Genomic DNA, 20888 nt, shown 5'->3' on the forward strand with positions numbered 1-20888 from the left:
CCAATATCTTTGCCAATCTATTTTCATTATTCAATTCTTTAAATTAATAGGCATGATTTTATTATTTTTGTATAGGGAATTTTTATTTAATTTTATTAAATTTAAATAAGTTTTCAATATTTTTTTATTAAAAATTAAATTAATAATTCTTTGCAACATCAAAACTATTTTTTTTAAATTTTCATAAACGGCTTTATAAATTTCATTAAATTCATTTTTTAATAAAATTAATATTATCTTTAAACACACTCATCTTATACATTTTATTCTATTTAATGATTTTTTAAATTGTTTATGACCATGGCTCCTAACAGATTTGATTTCCCCAGCGCAAACCAAAACTAATAAAAATAAAATCCAACTATCACATAAATACGAATGCAACCTAGTTTAAATAACTAAATATGAAAGCATTATACATTAATATTTATAAAAAAGTTATTTTGATGAATTGGAAAAAAAAAAAAAATAGGAAAAGTTGAGAAAATTTTGAAAAAAGTTATTTTGATGAATTTTAAAAAATAGAAAAAAGTTGAGATAATTTTCAAGAATTCTTTTGATGTAGACCAGAGTTTTTTATTTTACTTTACTTGGAATTAGTGATGGAACTTGCTTTTATTGTTTGTATATTTTATCTAAGGACTTACTAATGAAGCCTCCAAGAGTTTTATGGACTTATGGGTGAAGTCTCTATTTTATTTAACTTGGAATTGGTGATGGGACTTGCTTTTATTGCTTGTATATCTTATCTACGGGTTTATGGATGATGCCTCCAAGAATTGTATGGACTTATGAGTGAAGTCTCCAAAAATTCAACGAGTTGGTGATGGGACTCGCTTTTATTGCTTGTATATAGTATCTACGGACTTATGGATGAAGCCTCCAAGAGTTATATGGACTTACTCCAAGAATTGTATGGACTTATGAGTGAAGTCTCCAAAAATTCAATGAGTTGGTGATGGGACTCTCTTTTATTGCTTGTATATAGTATCTACAGACTTATGAATGAAGCCTCCTAGAGCTATATAGACTTATGGGTGAAGTCTTCAAAAATTAAACGATTGTGTCTTACTTGCAAATCAATTCCATACACCAAAACTTCAAAAACCAGAATCGATAATAAAACAATAATTTGAAACACTAAAACAGATTCTATGACGACAAAGTGGACATTCAATAGAAACACATAGAACCATAATATCAGGCAACGTAATACATGGGATTGGGCAACTTGAATGTCCTGTCCCCAACAGCGTATCCAGTCAAATCGCTCCACTGATCACCAGAGTTCCCTCGGATCCTGAACCCATCTTGCTCAATCTTCAATCTCTTCTCACACTTATAAACGGCAGCGCTCTTCTCATAATCTTCCGGCTCCCTGTAACACAAATTGACATAAAAAGTAAACAATCAGAATTCACAGAGAGACTTAAAAAAAAGACTGGAGTGGTCACAGAGATCACCGGAGGAAAAGCGCCTCCCATGAATGATAACCAGCTCGGACCAGATTCCTTTCTGTGCCATTCCTCTGGTAGTGGTGCCTCCCCGTTATTAAGAAGATCTTGAAACCCAGTTCAAGAAGATGGGCGTATAATCTATGACTCGCAGGCAATGCTGGAGCCTCTGCCAGATCCGTCCATCTCGTATTAAAATCATAATCGTCAATCACCTCTCCGCTGCATACCAGAGGACACATAAGAATCGACTACCCATATATATAAATATTAGGCCACATAAAATTAAAACAGAATTCATGAGGCTTAGAATAATTGGTTTGGTTTTTGTGGGTTTAGTTTTAAGAAATTTTAAGTTTAAATCGTTTAAAGAGTCGAAGATAAAAATCATTTTGAAATTTAAGTTCAGCAGAATTAGACTAGTCCAAAGAGAAAAAACACGACAACAGCCTGAAACGAAAGCAGAGAGGATTGCAAGAACAGCTGTGAGCTCTGTCTTACCCGAACTGGTGGGCTGCGAAATAGGGCAGAGTTGAGATGAGGGTCTCATCCACGTCGAAGACCCAGGCGTCCTTCCCATCGCCTGAGAGTTTCAGAGAGTTAACATAAGCCATGGATTCGTTGGCTACCATTTGTAAGTCCCTCACATATTGGTTTCCACTTCCGACCATGTAGTTTTTCACGTATTCCACGAATTCAGCAGGCACCACGGTCCATGAGCGCAGAGTGTTTGTTTCTACACCGAACCTCCATGCTTCAAAGTTAAGTTGGTTCTCTTGCTTCACCTCCCACGTCTCCTCATGGCCTGTGAATTGCTCTGACACCTCTTCATAGTCAGTGAAGAGTTTCAGGTTATTGGGTGTAGGGGAGTGGATACTGGGGTGTTGGGTGTGGACGAGGGACAGAGGAGTCGTGGCAGCCATGGAAGGGGACGATGACAGTGTGTGAGAGGATATCCTTGAGGCTATATATAAGGGCCCAGCGTTTAATTGATGAGGCGAACATTAATTAATTTTTGTGGGGTTTAATTTTTATATGTTATAGGTATAAATTTTTATGGTGAACATTAATTAATTTTTGTGGGGTTTAATTTTTATATGTTATAGGTATAAATTTTATGATGAGGAGCTGAGGATAAGAGTTATTTTTGGTCGAATTAAATTATTTTAAATAGGCACAATAACATTAGTGAGTAGATGGTTTCTTTAGAGTTATTTTTGGTCGAATTAAATTATTTTAAATAGGCACAATAACATTAGTGAGTAGATGGTTTCTTTAGATTAAACTATCAGAAGTAGCCTTCAAATTTTATTGCATAATCTTACTTGTAAACACGTAGTTTTTCCGCCCAACATTAAGAGTAGCCATAAGTTCAACCTAATTTAATTAATATAAATAACAAAGAAAAAAAGTACGGATGGGAAAGTGGCCCACTTGCTTTCCATAAGCTCAACCTAATTTAATTAATAAAAATAACACAGGAAAAAAATAATATGAATGGGAAAGTGGCGCACTTGCTTTCCATTAACTTCTAGAGAGCCCTACTCTTATTTTATGCCACTAATATAGAAGTTGCTTAGTTGCTCAGTATCCACTAGACACAACGAAACAAAAGAGATTGGTAAGAGGATTGAAACGTGGGTATGCATGCATCCTCCTCAAAATAAAATGGTGGCACTGTACATGGCATGATAGGTAATTCCTACATATTATGGACACTTTGTGTCACGTCGAAGATTATAAATAAAAGGGACCACATGAGAGAAAGCTGTGCATTCAGTTAGGAATAGAGCATGGGACCCTTCAGGGTGTGATGATGACGAATCTCCCACTGCATTCCATTGGTTCCAATTATTCGTGGCTGCTTCATAACCATGAAGCAGTGTGGAGCCTCGTAAATTTAAAATAGTTGCAATCATTAAATTCATTGATTGCACTCAGCTCGATTTTCAATTTACAGTTTGTGATGTTGAAATTTTATGGTGTAAGATTTAATGGAATTTTTTTCCAAAATTGAAAATGCAGTTGCAGCTTGAATTGGTCATTTTTATTTATTTGGATTACAGGTTTTGGAAATATTTTTATTTATATATTAAATTTACACTATTTCATTAATTGATTATATTTTATAATTAATTTATTAGCTTTAATCCTGCATTAGAATTACTGATATATGAAATTGATTTGAAATTGCAAATTTAGATATTAGAATTAAAAATATTGAATCGCTTAAATGAAATTTTAATTTTCTTTTTTTTAATCAAATTATGTAAAATGGCCCAATTTCATTATTAAAATAACAAATTTTCGTTCCTAAATTATCTTAAATTGTCCAATCTCTGTGGCATGGAATTAAAAAAATAGTCTGCACCATAAAATAAAATGTTCCAGAACCAATCTGTCACCGAACCATGCATCTTCCTTCGTTCATTTCCCATGTCCGACTATACATTGAACCTTCACTTTGTTTATTCGTGCATAATGGATGGCGTGAACCAACTTCACTTCTCAATAATATATATAAAAGACATATGATGCATTTAGGAGTAAGTTTACATTCTTAAAGTCTAGTTTAAGAGTAAGTATACATTGTTAAAGTTTAACCAGTGGAGATTAATGGTAGATGTTTGGTTTATAAAATAGGTATAAGTTGTGATTGAGGTAATGTGAGTTTTGATAAAATTGAGAGATCTAAGGTTCAAATTCCTCCGTTTGTGTTTTAATTTAGGGAGAGGAAGACATGTTTTTTTCACTAGGTCTCAAGTTCAAACTTCATGGAGAAGGGTTCAGAACAAAAAAATAAAAGGCACATTTAGGAGAATTAAAAGATCTCAAGGGATTAATTTAGGGAGAGGAAGACATGTTTTTTTCACTAGGTCTCAAGTTCAAACTTCATGGAGAAGGGTTCAGAACAAAAAAATAAAAGGCACATTTAGGAGAATTAAAAGATCTCAAGGGATTAGTTTATCGTAGTGATAACATCCCACTAATGAGTAAATCATCCATCCATCCCAATAAATATATATATATATATATATATATATATATATATATATATATAGATATATATATATATATAGATATATATATATATATATATTACATTTTATTTTATTTATTTAAAATACAATACAATACAATAAATTTATTTTAAATTTTATATTTATTAAATAATTTTTAAATATACATTTTTGATAAATTATCTACAATAGGCTAACCATCATTGGATGTTAAAAGTTTGGAATGTAAGTTGTCTCATCACCGTTATTCAAGGCAAACCATACTACTTAGAATTACCTTGTTGGTGGTCCATAAGGGGGAAGGGTTTAACCTATTTCCTTAGATTTTAGGAAAATGTCCTCTTAGCTAAGAAACCAGATTCATCCTCCCCCCTCGTGTCCCAAATCCCATGAATCAAACAAAACATGATTCACTAGGACACGTGTCTTATTCTCGTGCCCAATGTGTCCTGGAACATGGGATTCTCGTGTCCAGTGTGTCCTGGAGTACACCCATCTATCATTGTTGAAGATTGCAGATACACAATTTGCCTCTTCGTTCATCATGTTGAAGAGGTTGAGAGAGATCAAGACCGTTCTTAGGGCCATGGTTTTTCAGAGTTTTGGTCTTTTTGGAGAAAGACAAATCAAGCAACCTAAAAAAGAGTCAAGGACACAGTGTTAGATGATGCTTGGTGGGAGAGGGTAGATCTCACTATTAAGATTACAGACCCTATTGTTGCTTTCCTACGATTTGAAAATACAAACCAACCCATCCTAAGAGAGGTTTATGAGGGATGGGATTCCATGATTGAGTCTGTGAGGACCATTATTTTACAGAGTGATTGCCCTGAGTATGAGACATCCTCAAAGACCTTTTTCACCACCATATAGGATATTCTTGTTAGCAAATAAGACAAGAATTACACACCTTTCAATTGTTTGGCTCACCCATTGAACCCAAAATACTACAGCCATGAGTGGCTGAATGGTGGACCTTCCTACAAATTCCCTCCTCGTATGGATGATGAAATTTCACAGGGGAGGAAGGATGCATTGAGGAAGATATTTCAGGATAGAGTATCCCTTGATGAGGTGGAGGATGTATTTACAGAGTTTTCCACTAGCACTGTGCAATTTGCAAGCTATGATGTGAATAGAGTTAAGGGGGCTAAGAAGCCCTATTCTTGGTGGGCAACTTATAGGGCAACAAGCCCTCCTCTACAACAGTTAACCATGAGGATCCTCTCTCAGACGACTTCATCATCTTGTTGCGAGAGGAATTGGAGCACATATAGGAATTTGTATAGTGTCAAGAAGAGAAGGCTTGAGCAGTCTAGGGGAGAGACAATGGTTTATGTGAACACCAACCTTCGCCTTATTTATAGGCAGAGGGATGAGTGGTTGAAGGGAAAGACAAAGATGTAGGATTTCTTTCTTGATGATATGAGTTTGGACAACAGCGTTGAGTTGGCATTGGCCAACTAGGATCTTAATGACCTAGTGCTAGAGCCTGTCACTTTTGATGATGGTGATACTCTTGAGGGGTCATCTCCCACACCAGCAAATGCAGATATTACAAAGGATATAGAGGAGGAGGATGCACTAGAGGAGAGCAGTGGTGACCATGAAAATGATGTTGATTTTGATGATGATGATGATTGATGACTCATGAGCTACCTACTACCTTGTAGTTGTTTTTTATTTTTTATTTCTATTTGTCATTGGCATTGCTACAATGATCTACCTATGTAACACATCTTGATTTTGATGACTTAATGAGAAAGTTGTAGTTTCTTGTCTATCTCGTATTGGATCATTGATCAATCTGTCACAATCGTATTTGTATGCTTAATGTTACATCGTACAACTTACAAATTTTAAATTTACAATGTAGAATCTAGATCTATGTCTGAATTTGTATCATGAATGAGAATCTATGTAAGAAATATCTATTTAGTTTTAATTTTTAATATATTTTTAATAAAATAATATATAATGTGTACTATGTACTATGTACCCTGTTGGGTGAGACACAAAGTTCAAGTCCTACGTGTCCCAAAATTGATGTCCTGCATATCCCGTGTCCAGTATCAGGTGACTTAGACTCTTAGTGAAAAAAAAACAATTTTAAAACATACTCCAAACCAAACAAATATATATATATATATATTCTTTTATATATATATAGATTGCATATCCCACTAAAATATACTATTATTTTTAATTACCTAATAAAATTCTTCATCGTAATTATTTAAAACAAATAAAATACTTATTATGCAAATAATGTGAGATAACCAATTAATTTAAAAAAAAAAATAATGTAAATTTCACACTTTACAAATACGACTTTCAAAATATTTAATAAGAAAAGGGACAATTATGACCAACTTTAAAAAATTGTATAGGGATCCTGCATACTCGTCGATTTATTAAATATTAAAAATATTTGAAAAAATATAAATTTTATTACTCCAAAGTAAAAAATTAAAATAAATAAATGTTTTAATTCGACCACAAGAATGAAAGAAAAAAATATAATATATTTCCATTCTATCAAGGAGTATGAAAGGAGAATTAAAATGTTTCACAAAATATTTTTAAAATTGAATGGTATAAAAGATACCAGAAAATATTTAAAATAGTGAAAAGAATATTTTGTCGAGATGTTAAATCAATGAAACTTTTTAAAAGACACTTTAGGGTATATTGGAACTTTATAAAATAATTTTAGTTTTAAAAATTTACAGTGTAAAGAACATTTTATCAAGATGTTAAATCAATGAAACTTTTTAAACGTCACTTTAGGGTATATTGGAACTTTGTAAAATAATTTTAATTTTAAAAATTTATAATTAAATCATTTCTATTTTAATAAAATTGTTTTATTTCTATAAATATTAAAATATATATTAAATAAAATTAATATAACTTAATACATAAAATAATTATAATTAAAAAATAATATCTATATATGTATATTTAACAAAGTTTTATGAATTTGAAAAAACAAAACAAAATTTATTTTCTATATTTTTTAATTTTTTTTATTTAATATATATATATAATCTAATCTAATATAATATAATATGGTTAATTCTTTTAAAAATTGAAGTTCATGCGAGAGACTTTAAACTAATGTCTTAAGATAAATCATGTATTTAAGCCAGGTTTATATATATGACATTATATTGTTATAATAAATTATATTGTTCTGTTCACTTTGTCTAGAATTTTGATTTTTTTAGTAGTGATTTTACGGGTTGATTTTTTTATTTATAAAATCAATCTTTCTTTTTTAAACCAATGTTGTTAGTCCAGAATCTCAAACTCTATTCTATCATTTTAATTTTTATTTTTTTTCCGAATTTTAGTTTTTTTTATAATAATTTTATGAGTTGATTTTCCTAGTTATATTTTCCTACTTATAAGACTGTCTTAAACCAATATTGTTAATTCTTTGCAAAGAATCTCAAACTCTACTCTATCATTTTAGTTTTTCTCTAGTTAGTTTTCCCATAAAAAACAACTAAACTTCATGTTCGTTAGGTGCTCTTCTCCTTGGCCCTTTTTAGACGCTCGTTGACTATTCTAATTTCCCGTATGGTGCTCTTCTCCTTGGCTCTTTTTTAGACACTCACTGAGGATTCTAATTTCCGATATATCATACGGGAGATAAATGACAAGAAGTTATATTTTCCAATTACTAATAGAAATTTAATTTAAAAAACTATGTTGTTAGGTTATATTTTTCAAAATATTTGTATATATATCCTATTATTATTATTTTTTAAATATAATATTGATAAATTAGGATTTTAATTTCCCATATATCATAAGAGAGATGAATAACAACTCCTAAAAGTTATATTTTCAAGATGAACGACAACTCATGAAAGCTATATTTTCAATTCATCAACAGCTATATTTTCCTATTACTCATAAAAATTTAATTAAAAAAGCTATGTTGTTAGGGTATTTTTTTCAAAATGTTTACACATATATCATATTATTACTATTTTTTTAATGTAATATTAATAAATTGAGATTTTAAAATTATTATAATACAAATTTATGGTAATTATTTATTTAATATTATTTTTAATTGAAATCGATTAAAAATAAAATATTTGTTAATTTAGATTTATGTTTGAGAATTGGGAGAAATAATTATATCTCATTACTTGATTTGATTTCTATAAGTAATATATTATTATACTTCTTTTTGACAGGATATAAGATATTCAATTTTTCATTGACTTGCTATTAGTTTTTCTTTCACTAAAAAAATTTAAAATCTATCCAACATTTAACAGTATGAAATTAAATTTATTATTTTTAAGTAAAATTTATTTCTATTTATCTCAAATATGATTGGTTGAAATGTCTCCCCTCTTATTGTGTAATGATCACAAGAATTGGCTTTTGTTTACTCTATTATTAATTACTGTGTATTATATCACTAATTACTATGTACAATAAATATAAATAATTTGAAAAATAACATTATATATTAGTTATTATGTACCATAAACACAAATGGTTTGTAATTAAATTCAAAAATTCCATTTTTTTCATTGGTATAAAGTATTAAATAGAGAATTTTTATGGGCTTTATTTTTAATTTGCAAAAAAATAATTTGAAAAATATAAATTTGAAAAAAATATGTAAAAATAATATGTGTACAATTTGTACAACTCTCATTATATCAATGTATACTCTAATGACATGACATGTGTATTATAATATGAGCATTATATATATAAAAAAAAATTCCATCATTCAATATTAAATAAATAATTATTAACTTGTTAGCATTCTCTTCAATGTCAATTTTATATATATATATATATATATATATATATATATATATATATATTATCTACCAAAAAATTGTTTAATTATATTAAAAAAAAGTTAAAACAAATATTTATTAGTTCATTTTACAATTTTATTATTGTTTAGAGTACATATAACACATATGACATTAAAATATTTTATTAAACTAAGTAGTAGTGAATGCTAGCTATGCGGCCTTGTTTTATAAATGATATATTGTTCTTTAATTTTCTTCATTTCTAATGACTTTATGTTTAAGTGAATTTGAAAAACATATCTTATTTTTATAATTAAAATAAAATATTTATTAATTAAATTTATATTAAATGATGGGAGAAATGATTATATCTTCATCAATTTATTCAATTTCCAAAAGTGATGTATCATTCTTTAATTTCATGTAACTTTATTTTCAGTGACTTTATATAAAAACAATGTATTTATAATATAAAAACAATATATATAGGGAATTGTGCTTCATTTTAATTTATTTATTTTCCAAAAAAAATATTTAATTTCATGTATCTCTATTTTTCATGATTTTATTTTTAAGTGAATTTAAAATGGATGTGTTTGTTTGTTTTTTTTTTTTTATTAAGTAAAGATTAAAATGTTTGCAATTAAGTTTATTTAAATTATTTGGAGAAATGATTATATTTTTATCATTTGATTTCATTTCCATAAATAATATATCATTTTTTAATTTTATGTAATTGTTTAGTGTGTTGACTTCTTGTCATTGATGTCTAACCATTGATATTAAGTGATCTCAAGTTTAGGGGAAGCATTTTCCTAAAGTAAGATATGGATACCTGACTGTTGTGCATGGTTTCTTGGATTAAAATAATTTTTGGCCGAGCTGTGTGAAAGATGTCCCTTAGCGCCAAGAATTTTGGGTTTGCGCCTAAACCCCTAATATTCATGGATACAATAAAGGTCATTTAGACGAGTCACCAGCCATGCTTGCTCTAAGAGGCTGTGATTCAGTCATATCATATATGGGAACATCGACCAGTGATAAGTTCCTTACTCCGCTATCTGAAACAATTGTCCTCCCCCTAAAATGTCTGCTCCCTCCATTGTGTTTCTTTCTTACTGTAATATTCCTTGCAGAATTTGGACTTATGAAGGGAGAAGCAGGGTTATTCGGTTTATGAATGGTCAGAGGCTCCAGCTCAAGAGATTTTCTACTAAGTAAAAAATCTATATCACTGTCACACATATTAACTGGAGATGACTCAGGGGAATTGAACGGAGTGGCCGCCACCAAAGGCTCTTTACCTTTTGAGGAAAGAAGATGACTCTTGTCTAGCATCGGGGATGAAGATGATATCACTATGGGGTGGGAGCCAACGATAAAATCCTTAATCTGAAAGGGCGCAAGAGAGGGAACAGCTGTGTCATCCCTTGGTTCAGGAATGGGCGAACAGAAGTTAGACGAAGCCCTATTAATAGTGGAACAAGCAGCCTTTGCAGAGGAAACTGGTCTGGATTCAGGCCCATTAGAAAAATCCTGAGACAACATCCGCAGGGAGAGTGGGTTCCAGATTTTTAAGGACCTGATCATCCACAAGTTCGGTCGCCGATAAGCTGGCTGAAGGCGAAGAGATCTTCTTTTTAGAGGGTATGGGAGAGTCTATCCGGGATCTGCGATGAAACAACCTTGGTTTTGGGGCCGCATGCCGCCTGCAATTTTTGATTAAATGCCCAGTTTTGTGGCATGCAGAGCACCTGAAGGGGATGCCCCAAAAATCTAGCCTTTGTTTAATTTTCAGGTGCCCCCACGCAATCTCAATATGATCTGGAAAACCCCCCTTATATGCCTTCTCAATGAGAATCCACGCTATCCTTTTGTCTTTTTCTCCACGACACCATGGGTCAACATAAACAAATCTACCAATGGAGTTGCCTATTACAGCGAGGGATTCCATGGACCACATCTCCAGAGGGAGATTTGGGAGTTTAACCCAAATCAAATTATTTGATGGAGTGTTTTTTAATGGGTCGAATCCAATATACCACCTGTAGAGAGCTAAAAAACTTCTTCTAAAAACCCAAGGACCCTTCAAGACAGTTTCTAAGTCACAGGCCTTCAGGAAATGAAAACAATACCACTCTTTCATGAGGAGGGAGATGATGGGGGTATAACCGATCAGAGGTTTCCACCGGTCCTCAAGCCATTTTCTCATCGCGGCATCGTCCATTTCCGGAAAATGCCATCTGCCCACCAAGGCGAGATCCTGAAGGCTTTCAATTCTTTCAGAAAGATGAGAACTGTCCAAATTGATAGCTGAAGGCGGGGGGGTGGTTTTGACAGGGTTCCTGGCTTTGTTGTAATGATTCGCATGATCGCGCAACCGCTTGTCCTTCAGGTGGGACTCCTCTTTGCTATATGCTTTCTGAGACGGATGAATTGAGTGGAGCCCATCCTTCTCCCAATCAGCATCTTGCCACGAAGGTTTGACAATCATGTCGTCCAGGGTGGATTGCCACCCAGCAGACAACGTGGAAGCCTCACGTGCCTTTTCAGCCAAAATAGTGGCTCGGACCATGGCCTCCGTGGCCGATGCATCCGACCCAACGTCCATTCGACTCTAGAAAAACCACGCCTTGGTAGATTAACCCCTGGGGTCCTAATTAAATTCCAGATCAAGATTGTACAAGAAATTAATCATCCTCTGATCCATTTTTGAACATATCACCTAGATGAGATAAATGCCAATTGAGGGGAATTAAGTGAGGATGGATCAGATCAGACTTTGGGACCAATGCTTAGAAGACTCCAGAAGGATGGCACCAACAATCAAGGTGGGCGCAGATTAATAGGCCAACTTTTAGCCAGGGACCATAACTAGGGATGACGATAGTGCACCGGCAATTTGACTAAAGAGGGATGTTCCTAGATTGACTGTACACTTAAGTACAAAACACGTCATATAAAGGACAAAATCCAGATCTCAATGAAATTTGAATTTTCATTCCGGAGATAGATTACGGGATTTCCGGTCCTGGAGAAGATTTTCCGATCCCGCAATCCGGCCATCCAATGGAGGAAGCCATTACAGGCCCTGGTTCGAAAGTGCTTCAGGTCACTCAGAGAATGAGATAAAGAACATCTAACTGGAAGAGGATTCTTGGCAAACTAAGCAGCAGCAGTAAATCTCAACAATGCACCACCATGCCCCTATTCTAAAGCGAATGTCAGAGCACGGTTTGTAAAATACTATGGATTTCTTCAGTTTAAGGATAAATGCCGAAAGCATTTTGGAGAACCAGACCAGAAACAAGGAAAAAGAAATATACCCAGTACCACTAAACTCAACCAGGTTGGGGGGATTGATTCAAGAATTAACTTGTAAAGGACCAGAACCATAAGAATAATTCGTCGTAGTATCCCCAGACTAAACCATCACTAAATTTCAGAAAGCCATACTATATACCTTGACAGATACATAGAAAAACGCAGAAACGTAAACAACGTAAGAAGCTGTATAGGATTAAAGAGATAAATTAATATACTGACCTCTTACCAGGCGCGTGCCAAGGGGAGAGCATGAAGTCCGCCAGCATAAACGAAAACCAGGTGGAAAATAACCAGAGAAATGGAAACCATGATAGGAACAAACGAAAAAACTGGGAGAGACCAGCCAAAGAGAAGTATACTTCCTTTGAACCAAGAAAAAAGATACTAGTCTGTAAACACGAGAAGTTTTAGACAACAAACAGTAGGTATCGGCACGATGGAGGGTAGGTATGCATGGATGACTTGCGGCGAGTATCAAGCATGCATTGGTTCTTCGATTATACCTGCCTATCATCGATTGGTCAAGGCCATGGACGCCAGAGTTTCGAAAGGCCTGGTTCGTTGAGCTTCGGTCGCTTCTCCACGCTCGACATGCACCTTCAATTTACAGTTTGTCATGTTGAAATTTTATGGTGTAAGATTTAATGGATTTTTTTTCCAAAATTGAAAATGCAGTTGCAGTTTGAATTGATCATTTTTATTTATTTGGATTACAGATTTTGGAAATATTTTTATTTATATATTAAATTAACATATTCCTAAAATTTACATTATTTCATTAATTGATTATATTTTATAATTAATTTATTAACTTTAATTATGCATGAGAATTACTGATACATGAAATTGATTTGAAATTGCAAATTTAGATATTAGAATTAAAAATATTGAATCGCTTAAATGAAATTTTAATTTTCTCTTCTTTTTTTTTTAATCAAATTATGTAAAATGGCCCAATTTCATTATTAAAATAGCAAATTTTCGTTCCTAAATTATCTTAAATTGTCCCGTCTTTGTGGCATGGAATTAAAAAAATAGTCTGCACCATAAAATAAAATGTTCCAGAACCAATCTGTCACCGAACCATGCATCTTCCTTCGTTCATTTCCCATGTCGGACTATACATTGAATCTTCACATTGTTTATTCGTGCATAATGGATGGCGTGAACCAACCTCACTTCTCAATAATATATATAAAAGACCTATGATGCATTTATGAGAGTAAGTTTACATTGTTGACGTCTAGTTTAAGAGTAAGTATACATTGTTAAAGCTTAACCAGTGCAGATTAATGGTAGATGTTTGGTTTATAAAATAGGTATAAGTTGTGATTGAGGTAATCTGAGTTTTGATAAAATTGAGAGTTCTAAGGTTCAAATTCTTTCGTTTGTGTTTTGATTTAGGGAGAGGAAGACATGTTTTTTTCACTAGGTCTCAAGTCCAAACTTCATGGAGAAGGGTTCAGAACAAAAAAATAGAAGGCACATTTAAGAGAATTAAAGGATCTCAAGGGATTAGTTTATAACATCCCACTAATGAGTAGATCATTCATCCATCCCAACATATATATATATATATATATATATATATATATATATATATATATAACATTTTATTTTATTTATTTAAAATACAATACAGTACAATAAATTTATTTTAAATTTTATATTTATTAAATAAATTTTAAATATACATTTTTGATAAATTATCTATAATAGGCTAACCATCATTGGATGTTAAAAGTTTGGAATGTAAGTTGTCTCATCACCATTATTCAAGGAAAACCATACTACCTAGAATTACCTTGTTGGTGGTCCATAAGGGGCAAGGGTTTAACCTATTTCCTTAGGTTTCAAGAAAATGTCCTCTTAGCTAAGAAACCAGATTCATCCTCCCCCCTCGTGTCCCAAATCCCATGAATCAAACAAAACATGATTCACTAGGACACGTGTCTTATTCTTGTGTCCAATGTGTCCTGGAACATGGGATTCTCGTGTCCAGCGTGTCCTGGAGTACACCCATCTATCATTGTTGAAGATTGCAGATACACAATTTGCCTCTTCGTTCATCATGTTGAAGAGGTTGAGAGAGATCAAGACCGTTCTTAGGGCCATGGTTTTTTCAGAGTTTTGGTCTTTTTGGAGAAAGACAAATCAAGCAACCTAAAAAAGAGTCAAGGACACAGTGTTAGATGCTGCTTGGTGGGAGAGGGTAGATCTCACTATTAAGATTACAGACCCTATAGTTGTTTTCCTACAATTTGTAGATACAAACCAACCCATCCTAAGAGAGGTTTATGAGGGATGGGATTCCATGATTGAGTCTGTGAGGACCACTATTTTACAGAGTGATTTCCCTGAGTATGAGACATCCTCAAAGACCTTTTTCACCACCATACAGGATATTCTTGTTAGCAAATAAGACAAGAATTACACACCTTTGCATTGTTTGGCTCACTCATTGAACCAAAATACTACAGCCATGAGTGGCTGAATGGTGGACCTTCCTGCAAATTCCCTCCTTGCATGGATGATGAAATTTCATAGGGGAGTAAGGATGCATTGAGGAAGATATTTCAAGATAGAGTATCCCTTGATGAGGTGGAGGATGTATTTACAGAGTTTTCCACTAGCACTGTGCAATTTGCAAGCTATGATGTGAATAGAGTTAAGGGGGCTAAGAAGCCCTATTCTTGGTGGGAAACTCATAGGGCAACAAGCCCTCCTCTACAATAGTTAACCATGAGGCTCCTCTCTTAGACAACTTCATCATGTTGTTGCGAGAGGAATTGGAGCACATATGGGAATTTGTATAGTGTCAAGAAGAGAAGGCTTGAGCAGTCTAGGGCAGAGACAATGGTGTATGTGAACACCAACCTTCGCCTTATTTATAGGCAGAGGGATGAGTGGTTGAAGGGAAAGACAAAGATGTAGGATTTCTTTCTTGATGATATGAGTTTGGACAACAACGTTGAGTTGGCATTGGCCAACTAGGATCTTAATGACCTAGTGCTAGAGCCTATCACTTTTGATGATGGTGATACTCTTGAGGGGTCATCTCCCACACCCACAAATGCAGATATTACAAAGGATACAGAGGAGGAGGATGCACTAGAGGAGAGCAGTGGTGACCATGACAATGATGTTGATTTTGATGATGATGATGATTGATGACTCATGAGCTACCTACTACCTTGTAGTTTTTTTTTTTTTTTTTATTTCTACTTGTCATTGGCATTGCTACAACGATCTACCTATGTAACACATTTTGATTTTGATGACTTAATGAAAAAGTTGTAGTTTCTTGTCTATCTTGTATTGGATCATTGATCAATCTATCACAATCGTATTTGTATGCTTAATGTTACATCGTACAACTTACAAATTTTAAATTTACAATGTAGAATCTAGATCTATGTCTGCATTTGTATCATGAATGAGAATTTGTATAAGAAATATCTATTTAGTTTTAATTTTTAATATATTTTTAATAAAATAATATGTAATGTGTACTATGTAACTTGTTGGGTGAGACACAAAGTTCAAGTCTTGAGTGTCCCAAAATTCATGTCCTGCACCAAACCAAACAATAAAACATATATATAAATAGATATAGATAATATATATATATATATATATAAATTGCATATCCCACTAAAATATAATATTATTTTTAATTACCTAATAAAATTCTTCATCGTAATTATTTAAAACAAATAAAATACTTATTAGGCAAATAATGTGAGATAACCAATTAATTTAAAAAAAAAAAATAATGTAAATTTCACACTTTACAAATACGACTTTCAAAATATTTAATAAGAAAAGGGACAATTATGACCAACTTTAAAAAATTGTATAGGGATCCTGCATACTCGTCGATTTATTAAATATTAAAAATATTTGAAAAAATATAAATTTTATTACTCCAAAGTAAAAAATTAAAATAAATAAATGTTTAATTCGACCACAAGAATGAAAGAAAAAAATATAATATATTTCCATTCTATGAAGGAGTATGAAAGGAGAATTAAAATGTTTCACAAAATATTTTTAAAATTGAATGGTATAAAAGATACCAGAAAATATTTAAAATAGTGAAAAGAATATTTTGTCGAGATGTTAAATCAATGAAACTTTTTAAAAGACACTTTAGGGTATATTGGAACTTTATAAAATAATTTTAGTTTTAAAAATTTACAGTGTAAAGAACATTTTATCAAGATGTTAAATCAATGAAACTTTTTAAACGTCACTATAGGGTATATTGGAACTTTATAAAATAATTTTAATTTTAAAAATTTATAATTAAATCATTTCTATTTTAATAAAATTGTTTTATTTCTATAAATATTAAAATATATATTAAATAAAATTAATATAACTTAATACATAAAATAGTTATAATTAAAAAATAATATATATAACAAAGTTTTATGAATTTGAAAAAACAAAACAAAATTTATTTTCTATATTTTTTATTTTTTTTTAATATATATATATAATGGTTAATTCTTTTAAAAATTGAAGTTCATGCGAGAGACTTTAAACTAATGTCTTAAGATAAATCATGTATTTAAGCCAGGTTTATATATATGACATTATATTGTTATAATAAATTATATTGTTCTGTTCACTTTGTCTAGAATTTTGATTTTTTTAGTAGTGATTTTATGGGTTGATTTTTTTATTTATAAAATCACATCTTTCTTTTTTAAACCAATGTTGTTAGTCCAGAATCTCAAACTCTATTCTATCATTTTAATTTTTTTTTTTTTCGAATTTTAGTTTTTTTTTTTTGTAATTTTATGAGTTGATTTTCCTAGTTATATTTTCCTACTTATAAGACTGTCTTAAACCAATATTATTAATTCTTTGCAAAGAATCTCAAACTCTACTCTATCATTTTAGTTTTTCTCTAGTTAGTTTTCCCATCAAAAAACAACTAAACTTCATGTTCGTTAGGTGCTCTTCTCCTTGGCCCTTTTTTAGACGCTCGTTGACTATTCTAATTTCCCGTATGGTGCTCTTCTCCTTGGCTCTTTTTTAGACACTCACTGAGGATTCTAATTTCCGATATATCATACGGGAGATAAATGACAAGAAGTTATATTTTCCAATTACTAATAGAAATTTAATTTAAAAAACTATGTTGTTAGGTTATATTTTTCAAAATATTTGTATATATATCACATTATTATTATTTTTTAAGTATAATATTGATAAATTAGGATTTTAATTTCCCAATATATCATAAGAGAGATGAATAACAACTCATAAAATTTATATTTTCAAGATGAACGACAACTCATGAAAGCTATATTTTCAATTCATCAACAGCTATATTTTCCTCTTACTCATAAAAATTTAATTAAAAAAGCTATGTTGTTAGGGTATTTTTTTCAAAATGTTTACATATATATCATATTATTACTATTTTTAATGTAATATTAATAAATTGAGATTTTAAAATTATTATAATACACATTTATGGTAATTATTTATTTAATATTATTTTTAATTGAAATCGATTAAAAATAAAATATTTGTTAATTTAGATTTATGTTTGAGGATTGGGAGAAATAATTATATCTCATTACTTGATTTGATTTTTATAAGTAATATATTATTATACTTTTTTTTGGCAGGATATAAGGTATTCAATTTTTCATTGACTTGCTATTAGTTTTTCTTTCACTAAAAAAATTTAAAATCTATTCAACGTTTCACAATATGAAATTAAATTTATTATTTTTAAGTAAAATTTATTTCTATTTATCTCAAATATGATTGGTTGAAATGTCTCCCCTCTTATTGTGTAATGATCACAAGAATTGACTTTTGTTTACTCTATTATTAATTACTGTGTATTATATCACTAATTACTATGAACAATAAATATAAATAATTTGAAAAATAACATTATATATTAGTTATTATGTACCATAAGCACAAATGGTTTGTAATTAAATTCAAAAATTCCATTTTTTCATTGGTATAAAGTATTAAATAGACAATTTTTATGGGCTTTATTTTTAATTTGCAAAAAAATAATTTAAAAAATATAAATTTGAAAAAAATATGTAAAAATAATATGTGTACAATTTGTACAACTCTCATTATATCAATATATACTCTAATGACATGACGTGTATTATAATATGAGCATTATATATAAAAAAATTCCATTATTCAATATTAAATAAATAATTATTAACTTGTTAGCATTCTCTTCAATGTCAATTTTGTATATATATATATATTATCTACCAAAAAATTGTTTAATTATATTAAAAAAAAGTTAAAAAAAATATTTATTAACTCATTTTACAATTTTATTATTGTTTAGAGTACATATAACATTAAAATATTTTATTAAACTAAGTGGTAGTGAATTCTAGCTATGCGGCCTTTGTTTTATAAATAATGTATTGTTCTTTAATTTTATATAATTTTATTTTTAATGACTTTATGTTTAAGTGAATTTGAAAAACATATCTTATTTTTATAATTAAAATAAAATATTTATTAATTAAATTTATATTAAATGATGGGCAAAAATGATTATATCTTCATCAATTTGATTCAATTTCCAAAAGTGATGTATCTTTCTTTAATTTCATGTAACTTTATTTTGAGTGACTTTATATAAAAAACAATGTATTTATAATATAAAAACAATATATATAGGGAATTGTGCTTCATTTTAATTTATTTATTTTCCAAAAAAAATATTTAATTTCATGTAACTCTATTTTTCATGATTTTATTTTTAAGTGAATTTAAAATGGATGTTGTTGTTTTTTTTTTTTTTTTAAGTAAAGATTAAAATGTTTGCAATTAAATTTATTTAAATTATTCGGAGAAATGAATATATTTTTATCATTTGATTTCATTTCCATAAATAATATATCATTTTTTAATTTTATGTAATTGTTTAGTGTGTTGACTTCTTGTCATTGATGTCTAACCATTGATATTAAGTGATCTCAAGTTTAGGGGAAGGTTGTTGTCCAGTCATTGGTGTCAAGTTCAAGGGGAGCTTTTTGAGCTTTCATGCATGATGTTTATGTTGTTATTGATGTCTTGGTTGTTTTTTGTGTAACCTATCTTTGAAGGAATTCGATCTGTAGGTAATTTGTTCAAGAGAACATGAAAAATGCTTGGTTGGATAGTCCTCTCAGTGAGCTTTCCAATGGTGTATGACACTTAGCCTAATTCCTAACAAATGAGGACAAATCAGAGTTTGAAGTGTTGAAGTTCAAGCAGGGTTCCAAAGGTTGAAGGTTCCATGAGGGCACCTCCTTATCAAATAAATGAAATAGGCAAAAGTGCTTAAGAGGGATAATCCGATGGTTTAAATATCAACAAGCGATGGAGCGAAAAATCCATTGATCATAATGCTCAGTCACATGGGATTAGTACCCAACACCAAGGCGCTTATCAAATAACTCAACTAAATTTATTGTTTTAATGAGAAAATGGTTGAGAGAGTGGAGATCAATGGAGTGGTAAGCCAGAAATTCTAATACTTGATTACCAAGGCGTTTGGGGAAAGAGCCCAGACACATATCAACCTCCACATCAAGCGAAGTGCACATAGTAGAGACGAGCAATGATCGACAAGCGACAAGCCTTAACACATTTGTCGAGGTATCAGGTGGCAAAGACAGGTGACAATACAATGATGTGTCCTAATGAGATGATGTCATGTGGTAGTGACATGTACAATTATGACATGGAATCTTGAGGTGAGGACATGTGGCGGGTGGATTTGGCCTTTTTGGGTGGCCAAGTGGCCATTTTTCTAGTAACACATGACAATGATGTGGCACGATAGGTGTTAGAGCAATGGTGTGATAGATTAAGGAGAAGACATGTTGTAGTTATGTGGCATGACACATGGCAGACAATGATGTGGAATATGACATGGTAAAGCCTGAGGATTCGTGCCACGAGGCCATTTGGTAGAGTTTTGTGTTGTTAGGAAAATTGGCTAGTAAGTAGTGTCCAGCAGTTGGATTTGAGGTAGTAGAGCAGTGAGTGACAGATAGTAGGATTCTCATCATTGGCTATTAACGATTTTGAGAAAGTCCCTTCTATCAAACTTTTTGGTTCGTAAACGTGACGAGCGGTTAGACATGAGCACAAAGTGGTTAGTGGAAAATGGTGGATGACAGATAGTAAAGTCCATGGTAGTTAACAGTTTATCAATCGAACTATTGGTTGAAGATTGGTGGATATGTGTAGACTCAACCAATGAGCAGTGGGTTGATGGAGGACTAACC

The 20888-nt window shown here is 31.2% G+C and overlaps 1 protein-coding gene across 1 annotated transcript; it reads right to left on the bottom strand.

The window, feature by feature from the left end:
- Window positions 1–992: 992 nt before the first annotated feature.
- On the bottom strand, window positions 993–2395 carry LOC149151868 (acid phosphatase 1-like). Its single transcript, XM_089440277.1, has 3 exons — window positions 1956–2395; window positions 1464–1676; window positions 993–1378 (listed from the first exon to the last, which is right to left on the bottom strand). The coding sequence occupies exons 1-3, from the start codon at window positions 2375–2377 to the stop codon at window positions 1201–1203; spliced, it is 813 nt and encodes a 270-aa protein (XP_089296403.1). The 5' UTR covers window positions 2378–2395; the 3' UTR covers window positions 993–1200.
- Between the last annotated feature and the right edge of the window lie 18493 nt (window positions 2396–20888).

Source organism: Pinus tabuliformis, chromosome 9, assembly GCF_031772625.1.
Source record: "Pinus tabuliformis cultivar Carrire ecotype Pingquan chromosome 9, CPIR1, whole genome shotgun sequence".
In the NCBI taxonomy this organism is placed as follows: Eukaryota; Viridiplantae; Streptophyta; class Pinopsida; order Pinales; family Pinaceae; genus Pinus; species Pinus tabuliformis.